At 29.8% G+C, this 13,108-nt stretch overlaps 1 protein-coding gene across 1 annotated transcript in view; it reads left to right on the forward strand.

Moving 5' to 3' along the window:
* Positions 1-13,108, forward strand: part of LOC119674667 (protein grainyhead-like) — a 33,051-nt gene that overhangs the window by 704 nt on the left and 19,239 nt on the right. Inside the window, exons 2-3 of the mRNA XM_038085815.1 lie at positions 1,572-1,628; positions 7,184-7,282. Of these exons, the coding sequence (XP_037941743.1) occupies positions 1,572-1,628; positions 7,184-7,282 (156 nt within the window). The remainder of the gene's footprint in view (positions 1-1,571; positions 1,629-7,183; positions 7,283-13,108) is intronic.

A 13,108-nucleotide genomic window follows, 5' to 3' on the forward strand; every position in this document is an offset into this window, starting at 1 on the left:
GTACAATGAGTGACAACCAATAATTATTCGTTTGGTTAAAGACCTCAGTAGTTTTCTGGACATTCTAACATATCTGTTGGATAGCAACAAAAATTTGAACATATTCGTAATAGTGGCAACCTTAATAAATGAACATAAAGCTAATAGCATATTTGTTAGTGCTTTTCAAAAATCTAGTGTTTATGAAATTCTAGAACAATTGAGGTCACTCCTTATACTTACTAGAGAAATTTAAATAAAACGAAAACCAGAAAAGCTCTAAAAGTGGTGGAAAAAAAAGAAGAAACAATTAGAGTGCAAGCTAATAGCACTAACAAATGATAAATATTAGGCTGGTCATTACTTATGTATTTTTTCAAATTTTGTTTACTCTTGGATAGAGTTTGAAGATCACTTAGTATACATATTAGAGAAAATAAAATGAAACAAAAGGAAGAAAAGAAGAAGCAACTTAAATGCAAGCTAAACTTTAGCTCACATTTCTAAATACATTATAAGAAGGACTTCACTAAAACCAAACTTAAAAGTGGTTTTTTGTCATTAAAAGGCATTTACTTTCGGTATGTAAGTTAACCTATTCAGTAATAAACTTTACTTAATTATTTAAAGGACTATACTAAAGACCAATAAATAAGTGGGTTATGTTATGAAAATATTATTCATAATTAGTGGTATATATAACATTGAGAATAATATTATTAGTTAATATAATAACTAATAATATTATAATAATATTAATAGTTAATATATAAATAGCTAGAGTTATTCAAAATCTTAAAACTTCCATTTGGATTACAGATTAAAGTTTTCTTCATCCGTAATCATGTGATTGCAATGTTCAAATATATTATTTTAAGTTAATATATAAAAATTCTGTGGCATTATGCTCGTACATGATAATCTGTAAAACTGAAGTTATTTTGTGAGTACATATAGTTGGTTCCAGCTTAAAGGATAAGATCATTTCTTTTAGATTTATCATACACAAATTCATACAATGCCAAATTTTAACTTCTTCTTCTTCTTCTACAACTCCCTTCTTCAATATATTTTTATGTGATTTAAAGGAGAGATCGACAAATCAAGGCTTTAATTCTTATAGTTGGATTTATTTTTATTTTAAATATACAATTTAGTGAATATAATTATATAGTCTTAGATGCTATTTATTTCTAATATTTTTATATATTTTAATTCTATATTCATACCTTTAGTTAAAGATTGTATTTTACATTTAGATTTTTAAATATACAATGTACTTGTGCATAATTTCAACTTTCCTAGTTTCTATAACTTTAAACGTTATATATCTCTGATATTTTCATATGTTTTTATTGTATAATGTGATGCTAAAAGCCAATATTCTTGCAGACTTAGTTAAAGATTGTATTTTGCTTTGAGATTTTCAAATATGCAATATATTTTTGCATGATATCAACTTTCGGCATTTTGTGTTCTTTACCTGTAATTATAATTGAATATAAAACACTTTAAATAACAACGAAAAAAACTATTATACAATAAATGTACAATAAAATGCTAACATTAAAACCACATTTTTTTTATTACAGATAAATATAGCCGTGCAATGCCTAAGTACAGATTTTAGCAGCCAGAAAGGTGTCAAGGTAAGTGCTAACAATACACCAACCATAACAACAACAATAACAAGATTTTTAATTGTATAACGATATATGACACTACAATAAATTAAGTGCATATCTTTTTATTAAATCAACTGCAGGATAAAATTAAGGATACCGTCTTTATATAAAGACAACAAAGCCTGCATACACGCAAGATATCAATGTTTTCACAGAGTCCATTGCGGACAAGCAGTCAGGCAGTGAGTCAGCCAGGCTAGAAGGCAGAGGCAACAGGTAGAAGAAAATCTCAACCTCAATATAAGCCTAAATGGCAGTAAATATAACTTATATGACTTTGGATATGACATAAATTGTACAATAAAAAATATTTTCTATGCTGTACAATAAAACTGAAAATGATCCCCAAGCTATGCTCAAGAATGGTAAATTGATTGCCATGTAGAAAGCGTTCATTAGAAATCAAGAAATATAGTTGAAAAAAAAAATAAAAGAAAAAAAAACAGAACAACACAGATTAAAAGAAACAAAATAAAAACAAAATTAAATGTAAAGATTGAGAAAACACCTGTGCCTTTGTAGACCGTAATACGGATACAAAAGACAGACATCGAGACAAAATTAGAGTCAGAGTCAGAATCAGGGAAACGTATAGCTACTACAGATACTTTGGTTGTGAGATGAAATGAAATGCACGCAATCAAAATTAAAAAGCAAAAAAGCGAAAAAAAAAACAAATATCAGAAATAATAATAAAAAGAAAATAACAACTCGACTCGAAATTGACAACGAAATGGTTATCTTAATTAAAAAAATATTGTCTGTATATACCTATATATATATATATGTATCTGTTTATATATCAATATATAATATGAGTGCACAGATATTTTCCCCATAACCATGTGCGTAAACGCATTTCATGAATTTCATATTTTTTATTCCATTTTTTTTACTTCACGTATCTACGGTTTCAGAGTCGTATATCAAAGTATTTTATTTATTTTAATTTATTTTCTTTATGTTTTTATAGAAAAACATTTTAAGACACTTCAATTTATTAAGGAGTTCGTACTCCGTTTTTTGTCACCTGCTGTTGATATTTGCGGTACACGCGCCCACTTACAGACTGCAACGCGTACCGGTCGTGCGTTGGACAACGTGCCTTGCGTATTGCACATACCGCATAGCGCGTCTTTTGTATCCAAAACTCGTCCAAAGATTGTTTGTTTGTTGTTTTTGATTTAATTTTACTGTAGTCTCTCGTCCATATACCAGAGTAAGCGCCTTCCTTGCCTTACAGTTTGTTTAGGCCATTAATAATATTTTCAAGACATGCAAAATTGTTGTTAATAAAAAATCGAATTTCTGTTTTCTGCGTCTCACATGACAGATTGCGTTCGTATCTACATTTTATATAGTTCGATTTGATTCAAAACAGTTTTTAGGAAATATATCAATTGCCATGCACAATATTAACACAATAAAAACAATAAAAACAATAACAACTATAACAACTATAACAACTACAACAACTAAAAATGCAATACATTTAGCTACATTTATTTCATCCATGTCATTGGATGTTGCATACCCATTATGGATATACATTGGCATACCGCATAACAAGCTTTTCATTTTGCCATATTCCCATATTGCCATATAGCCAGCCATATAGCCATATAGTGACCATGTAGTGAGTGATATAGCCATTTTGCATGGACTTCATGCACTTCATGTGCGACACGATGTATTCGGATCGGAGGCAAAAGTTAAGTCGATATTTTATTGACAACTACATTCATGTTTTGGTTTCTTTCTACTTGTTTTGTTGCATCTGCAAAACAGATTTTTTATGCATTGCAAGCAAAAAACAAAAAAAAAAAAACCATTCCGCTCGCTTGACTTGCTCGATAACAAAATATTTGTCCATTAAGCAATGCTGGCAGCATTGGTACCGCCAATTACCATTAAAGATTACGCACCGTATTTAATAAATTTCATTCAATACATTTATTGAGCCATAAATTATATTAATAATTAATTGCGGCTAAAACAAAGTAACAAAAAATTACAAAAAAAATGTACAAAAACAACAACAACAACAGAAAAAAAGGAGTTAAACTTTCCACAACATTTTTCACAATTAACACGTAGAAATCGTAACAGACGCGGCGAACCGCGCCGGTCATACCACACCGTATCGCATTCGAAAGTAGCGGATTTTACTCCAGACAATTGTCACGCAGCATTTGCCGTCCGGAGTAAAAGTTGCAATAAATGTCTAGGATACATGCGTTCAATGCTGTCAAAATTGACAAGTTCAGCTATTTTAAGTGCTAATGAGAAGCACAATTTTAAATAACGACAAGCTGTAGATAAGAATTAGTGCACTTAAAAATCTACAAAATGCATGTACCTCAATTTATATATATATATCTATATATCTATATATATGCTCAATGAGATACAAATGCATAATTTTAAATTTAATCATCATTCGTTACAATAAAAGCATAGAAAACAACAAAAAATATGTTTTTAAGATATTATGTAGATATTTTTATATTAATTAGAATAAATAATAAATATAAATCAGTCAAATTAGCAACGTACTAACTTCCAATGAAGCAGCGCACTGCGACATAATAGAATTTTAATGCCGCAAACTGACCCTAACTGGTCAGCAAATACTCAGCTCTTCGACTGGAAACAAATATTTTGTTGTTCAGGGTTTTTTAACTTGTGAATATAAGAGCTCTGGGCCTAGTATTCTATTATTTACCTCAATAATCACACACAAAGTGATTAGCTCTTGACCTAGTGTTCTATGACTAGCTTAGGTCAAGCCCTTATAGTCACAAATAAAGTGACTAGCTCTGGACTTAGTATTCTATCACTTGCCTATATTAAACCCCTAATCACACACAAAGTGACTAGCTCTGGACTTACTATTCTATGACTAGCCTAGGTCGAAGCCTTATAGTCACAAATAAAGTAACTAGCTCTCGGCCTAGTATTCTATCACTAGCCTTGATTAATCCTTTATAATCACAAATAAAGTGACTATCACTAATAAAGCCAAACCTCTATACTCTAAAATGACTAGAATTTTAATTCATTCTCAGGGAGTCCCATATTGTTGAGATTTGAAGATAAGCAAAAGTGATTCATAAAATTAACTGCCAAAATATTCTATTCTGTTTTCCTCAGCGTAGTTGTAAGCGTGAACCAGTTTTTTGAGCTGATGATTGTCCCGTCTATTACGATTTTTTTTGGTTTTAATAGAACCGAAATATGTCAAATTGAGAATTTGACATTGACATTGAGCTCAATGCTTAGTATTCTCCTTTTAGGCTCGATAAAAGCGATGCAGTCAAAAATACTAGGATGAGAGGTTTCATTTACCAATATTCTATCTTCTTAGACACCCCCATATAACTGCGAAGTGTATATCTTGATAGTTACTCATAGTATCATGACTACAGTAATAAGTCTGACCGGTTCTTTAGCCTGACGGTTAGCTGAAATGATACTCCCATAGCGATTTTTTTTAGTTACGATCCATTTTTTTATCAGAGATTTAGTTGTGCACCAACATTGGTTCATATTTAGAAAATTAATTATCAGTTAGAACTATATTTATTTATTATGATTGCTAGAAATCGAGTGTTAATATTCTCAACAGTTGACATTCTGGCGAAATGCCAACAACGAAATGTGTTCTGTTGAGTTTCGGTAGGTTAGAAGGATAAAATATTACGCATAGTCTTAGTGATCTACTTCACTGGGAGCTAGTGCTAAGCATATATTTTATTTCTTTCGTTTATGTACTTATTATCTAAAAGAATCAAAAGAGTTCAAAAGGCAAAACAGAGAGGATCAAAGAAAAGTTTATGAAAAAACATATTTAATAATAAAGTCCTTAAAATTTTTTAAAAATAAGCAAACATTTTTTAAAAAATGTATATCTATAAGGAACTTAAATTTTAACAATTATTAAAATTCAACAGATTTGGTATTTAATTTAAATGTCTTTAATATTTAAATTAATCGTTATGGGAGCATTAAGTTTTTCAAGTTTGACAAATTTTTTAAACGAACTCCTCTTTCACACAATAATTAGTCCGTTTTTCCCTATACATATAGGAATAGGAATAAATAGGGTACCAGCTCCCAACGGAGCAAAGCGACCACGGTTGATCTTTTGTGCTGCAACAGACCCTAATCGAACAGAAGACATTCCGCCTTCCGAATGGAAGGATTTCAGTCGTTGCAAACCTTTTAATGTCAGAAGGTCCCTATACATATAATAATATAACACTTTCCAGATATATTTACTTTACATATCAGAGATGCTCATTCTATTCTAAACTACTATTTAATTTTAGTTAAGTTCACTTAAACTTCAATTTATTTAAGTTTTATTTAGAACTCCTTTTCGTGGCTCATGCTTTCCGCGCTCAAAGAAAACTTTTGAGTAACATTTACTAGAAACAACTGTCAGTCATCAATTTAATTAATTAAAGCTAATAAAAATTTTGTTGTTGCAATTCACTACTGTTCGATAAAAAACTCACTGTTGAAAATCATAGTTTATTTTTAGAATTTAGTTTCTTTCGTCAAAACGGACGTTAAAAATCAATTTAATGTAAATTTTTAATTAATTTGTTGGGAGGAGAATTAACACATATATTATCGAACTCCTTGATATGAAAAAGAGATAAAAAATGTTAACATGTGACTTGATACGGTACGATCTATAGAAAATTTACTACCGCGACTATTTCAGTTTTTAGGAAATGGCTTCCTGCAAACATATTATTAATATAAGTTTTATTTGCATTTTATTTATGAAATAAAATAGTCGTAAGGTGCGTATATCATGCAGTCTACAGCCAATGCTATATCCGATTTGTAATTGAGTTTCTTTAATTAAATATTTTATGGCTATAATAAAATTTCATTCGTTTTCATTCATGATTTTATTCACTTTTTATGAGTATCCCAGACACGAAAAGGAAAACTGGCACAGCAGTTCTCTTGCCGTAAAGCGGAAGTTATTGATTTATGGCAATTAAATCTGTTTTACTTTTACATATTTTTCCATATTACTTCATTTTCTTTAATAACCGACAATTTTAATTGCAATCGAATATGTTTTAATGTATCTACAAGTGTCTTTCGCCTGAGAAAATACGATTTAATGCTGCTCAAGAAACAAATATGTAAACAAATGCAATTGCATAATTCCATGTTTCACTAGAAACGATTAAAAAACGTTTACAGAAGCTATTTATGATGTCATTTTATTGACAATTAGAAACATCAATTTGTTTTGTATTAGAAAAATGTTACTCAGATTAGAAAAGGTCAAAAAGAATCCTAAGCGAAGAGTATAATTTATTCTATAAAGAAGACTGACTCAGTCTGACTGCAAGACTGCAGCATCGTTATATATCTGTTTAATTTGTCTTAGATAAGATATGCAATTAATTTTTAAAAAATAATGATTAGTATTAAAATTGTTTTTATAAATTTTATTTTATATATTTTTATAAATTTTTATATTTTTTTAGGGTCTTCCACTACACATACAAATTGACACATTCGAAGATCCCAGAGATGCGCAAGTCTTTCACCGAGGCTATTGTCAAATAAAGGTCTTTTGCGATAAGGTAAGTGCAAGATATTTTTAATATATGTTACTATTGTATGGATTTTAAGATTTTGTATATAGGAATGTATAGAAATATATACATTGCTTTCAATTCGTACAATTATTGTGCTAATATAGCCAGTATGAAAGTGACTTGATATCTTTAGTATTCAAGTTCATCTATCTGTCGAATGAATATTTTGAGGAAACTATCCATATTTGCAATTTTGAAGATTATATCTAGCTGATTCTCTCATTATTACCGATTTTCGCTGCTTTGAGAATCTCATCTGATGAAATTATTCATATTCGCAGTTTTAAAGATTAAGTCCAGCTGATTTTTTAAGGCTATACAATGATTACACGATAACACATCTGAATATTTGAGTTAACCTAGCTTTTGTGTGAAATTCTGTCTGATCTCATTATTATCGATCTTCATTGTTTTGAGAAAGATGTTATTTATCTATCTGAGATCTTTTTTATCCATATTCGCTGCATTAAGAATTAAATATAAATGTTTTCTAAGTCAGTTCAGCTATTACTAAATAAAACTTAGTCATCTACATATTTATCTTATACCTATCGATCATATGGATATCTGATATTTATCAATCTGAGATCAATATTATCCATCTTCATTGCTTTGAGAATTAAATAGTTACTTTTGGAAACACACGATTAGTCATAGTTTCTGATTTGATAAACACGAGTTCTAAGCCTGGTACTTGCGGTCCAACAAATTATATGCGGACTATAAACTAAATAAAAAATACGAATATTTCCTAATATCACTGATGATGAGTACTTGGCAAGACTCGAAATAGCGTTGTATGTTTAGCCAAATTTCAATAAATTAATAAAAATTTTTTTGTTCATTATTCATTACTGTTCGAACCCTGCTATTAAATGTAAATGTCTTCTAAGTCATTTCAGCGATTATTATATAGAACAACGTTCTATCGCACCTTGCATTCGAGTAAACTTTTATCTAATTTTATATCTAGATGATTTTTAATATGTTTTACAATAAGATTGAGCTGATTTATTAGGTCATGCCTCCTTCTAATTCCATCTGTTCTATCTATTTCTAGCATAGATATAGCGTAGCATAGCATACCGATTATTATATAGAACAACGTTCTATCACACCTTGCATTCAAGTAAAATTTTATCTAATTTTATATTTATCTGATGTTTAACATATTTTACAATAAGATTGAGCTGATTTTTTAGGTCATGCTTCCTTCTAATTCCATCTGTTCTATCTATTTCTAGCATAGAAATAGCGTAGCATAGTATATTCTGTGTGTAATAAACAGTAGGGCGTGTGTAAAAACCAGTACTATGTATCCTTTCAAATTATTCCATTAGATCTACAAGTAATTCATTGAATAACAAAGGTTCATAACCCATTACCGCTTTAACACTTAAAATAAAAAGTTCTAAGTACTTGCTTAAACCAAAATAGTCTGTAAATACATTAGAGAGTTAAGCAAATAAATATTTTTATAGTAATATTTATTTTTAAGTAATAGAATGCTATAAAAATATACTTTTTCATAACGTAATCCTTCTTTAATAGGAAAAATAACTATAAAGTACCGCTTTACTATCTGTAAAGCTTTTAGCTTTTATTTGCTTGTCGTTTTCTAAATGCTTTTTATGGCATCTGTAAAATAATAAAAAATAGTGCGTTATGTATCTGTTATTGGAAGCTACTACTAACTATCCAGCTGCGTTTAGTTACAACTATCTCACACCAAAAACTTGGCAAATGAATAAAACAAATTTTTAATTCATTCGCTCTATGACTTTAGCAAAAGTGCATTTACGTGAATATTGTTTTTATTTTTATATAAAAATATAAAAATATAAAAATATTTTAAATGACAGATAGGCGAACGTCAATCAAAATGGCAAGAATTAGCAAATCTCTGGCGGTAACTGCGTTTTGTTAAAAGGTAAAAAGATTCACATACTCTTGCGTCTATATCTGTAGATATTGTAGTAGCATACGTCTGTGTTATATGCGTACATATGTCAAGCAGTAGCAGATATGAAATACAAATGCAACAGGTTACTAACCGTAAAGATGCATAAACCCATTGCATCTTCTGGCTGCCATTTTAATGTTGGATTATGAAGTAACGCTACGGGAAAATGTTGTTGCATGATTTTTAATTAAAATTTTGACAGAAATAAACGTCAATGTGCTTTAACAAAGATAATAATATGATTATTTATGCATATATAGCTAGTATATAATAATTATTTTCATTATTAATGCATTTAAGATATAATTAATGCATGAAGTAGTGTAATAAAAAAAAAATGTTACGTTACATTTAATTGGAAGCTGTGCTGATGAAGTTCATTAAAAATAGAGATATTATTATGAGTTAATTTATTGTTATACGTATATTGGCATTACTTGAAGATAAATTAACAATACAGAAAGTAGTAATTTTAGTATATCTAAAGTGTAGTGTCCAACTTGCAAGAAAGGTGCAGCATATTTTTTGACAGAGAGCAACGGACCAGAGAAAATTCTGGCCTGATTGTTTTTGTCTTCATCTGTTAATCAAAATTTCTTTAACGGAAAACATACTGGCATTCATTTATAAAAAACAATCTGGCAGTAAAACGTAGCTGGTTAAGAGATTTCTTTGTTTCTGTTGCCACTAATCTGGTTTTGGGAGGACCTCGTCTCCTTATTCCTATTAGTTATCTATTAGTTATAATACTTCTGATATATTGTTTCAACACAACAAACACTTTTTTGTCTTAATCTGATATTATTATTGATAATCGATGAAGTCTTTTATGAACAAAATATTTTTTTTATTGAAAGTGTTATATACCTACTATGAAGTTGAAAGTTAATACTATATATTTAAACCATCTAACAAAAGTTGTATGGGTTTAAGACTCTACGAATATTAGCTTTATAATGAGTTAAATATAAATTGCTTTATTAAAGAATGTTCTCTTATATACAAATATACTGAATATATATATGTATAAATATATATCATACAAAATGCTAGTGCATGGCATTAATTGGTTGAGAAAAAAAAAAACAATATTTTTAAGTTTTGGATACATATTCCCCTTAAATAAAGATTCCTTTTAACTTAACTTCTAAAACTTTTTAAGTCATCTGCAATTTTACAGTTATATGAAATTCCTTTTGATATAAGCATATGTGCCATCGATTAGCTGTTTTTTCGTAGTAAAGTGGATCCCTTATAATCTCCGGTATTATCTAACTTAACCTAAGTGATCATACATTGCGTCTTTTTAATACCGCTGTGAAGGATAGAGTTCTTAGACATACCTCTTTTTTCGAACGCCGTACCAATTGTTTGTATAAAACTGAAACCGCTATGTCAAGTGGTATAACTATGATCTATGCATTTTGACTCATTGATCACTCAAAATAATATCGTTAATAAGTTTTAATATTATTTCTTAAAATGTAGTTGCATTTTAATATTCCTAACAAGACTTATTACAAACGTATATGGGACTACAATATATTCATTTACCTATTTATAGTTACAAACTATAATTACCAGTATTTGTAACTATTTTGCTGCACCTTGTTTTGTGTGGAATTTCTACTGGAAGTTCTACACTACGATTACTTTGACCTAATATCTCTTCAATGTTAAACAAGTGAAATTTACTGTTGAAAGCATTATATACCAAATGCCATATTCAACAACAACAAAAACAAAAGAAGCTTATATACTTTTCTTCACACCAGGACTTCTGCAGCAGACAACATGCAACAGGTACATCTTATATTTATAGCTTAAAACATACTTAAGTACTCGTACTTTTGCGTACTTGCAACGTGTGTAGAATTGCTTGTTGCTGTCTTCATTTGCACACCAAGCCTTCTACAATGTAGCGCCAAATTCGCAGGGAAGCTGCTTCAAATTTATATCTCAAAGTCTGACTGACTGACTTTTTGACTGTTTGACTGACTGACTGACTTGGCTAACTCCCGGACTGGTGGACTGCTGGACTGCTGGACTGCAACATTGCAAGTTGATGCGCTTCAGGCCACTTGCTGTTAACATTACAACGGTTGCTACTTTTGTTGCATGCAATGTTGTTGCGGCATTGCCATTGTTGCGGCAAAATGAGCACAATGATCTCATGTAAAATGATAGCTTGTGATATAACATTTTAAGAGATAATTTTTTTCTTCACCACTCGTATAGTATAGTTACTATAGTTGCCTTCTTGATATTTATTTTTGGTATTGATATCTTTTCCTCTGTTGCATACAACTTTGCTCAATTTTATTTCACTTACTGCCCATCTTGCAATATTTGTTTGCGGCGAGTGTCCTTTCGCAGTGCCCTTGTTTTCATACACCTTTTGTGTGGCAATATATCAATGTCCCTTCACTTTTATGTTAAAGATTTTGGCTTTCGGTAAGGCTTTTTATTTCATTTATTTTTTATTTTTTTTAAATAAAATATTTTGTGTAATACTCAAAATAAGCAAAAAATAATACAAAATTTTATATCATTAAAATTGTTGTTTTAGTTTCTTTATGCCTTCTTGCATTTTGCTCCGATTACGACTGAGTAGTTTTAGTATTATATTGTCAAATTTTATTTCAGCTGACTTGTATCTGAAATCTTTTATTTTTCTGGCTTTTAACCAACCATTTTACAAAAAATTTTTTTTATATATAATTTTTTGGTTTTAATTTTTTTTTATTTTAGTTTTGTTAACAAATTTCAGTTTCACCTTTGGTAACGTATGAATGAAAAACTTTTCCGCTAAATAAAAAATGCAGGCAACAGAGAAAATTATACGAGTAATATATACATATTAAAACATATCTGTTTAATTAGAGAATTTAAATAAAATTATAATTTATTATATAGTATAAACTGAAAATATTTATACAGATTTGGGCTCAAATAATTGTCCAGTGTGGTATCATAGGAATAGCGTTGGTTCATAGGTACATAGACTAGAAGTTCAGCATACGATCTATGCCGAAACGCAACGACTCCCCTATTAGGTAAAGGTGAACCAATCGAACACTTCTATGAAATTGGCCTAATTTTGCGAGATGACAGTTGGGTCAAGTCAGTAAGAAAGACTCCGAAGACTATAGATAATCTAATAGTTAAAGATGAGCACTGACAGATGAGATATAGCACAGTTTCTCAGGTCAGTAAGAAAAGTGGCTCCGAAGATTATAGATGTTCTTATAGTTAAAGATGAGCTCTGACACATGAAATGAATCACAGTTTACTCTTCAAAGGAACCAACTTCAACTACAGCAATAGTCATTATAGAGTAGACCCAGTTTCATAGCATACCTACATACTATATAGTGGTCCATCAACACCGATACCGTAGTACTGAACAAGTTCCACCTTAACTGATGTAGCTGACTGGTACGTTTTTTGTCCAATTTACACCATTTCAACCTAGAGATCTGTTATACAGTAACAAACGGATCTGTAATACAAACAGTAATTTTTTGTGAAATTATCATTTTACTCTTTTAGTGCTATTAATAGCACTTATACCTATATCATATACATCAAACTATACTTCTGTACATATATGTAACTTATTATCAGAATTTTTATTGCTGAGAATCATCCAATTGGTCTCAGACCGTGTTGAGGAAAAATGCTCTAGATATTAACTCGCTTTTCATCAAATAAATAAAGAAGAACTACAATTCTTGTTTTTTTCCCCTTTTTCTTATTCTCCTTTTTCTTCTTCTTCTTTTTCTTCTTCTCCTTTTTCTTTTTCTTTCTGGTCTAAATACAGCTAAGAAATTCAAATGAAACTTTTA

This window comes from Teleopsis dalmanni, chromosome 2 (genome assembly GCF_002237135.1).
Source record: "Teleopsis dalmanni isolate 2A chromosome 2, ASM223713v2, whole genome shotgun sequence".
Taxonomy (NCBI): domain Eukaryota; kingdom Metazoa; phylum Arthropoda; class Insecta; order Diptera; family Diopsidae; genus Teleopsis; species Teleopsis dalmanni.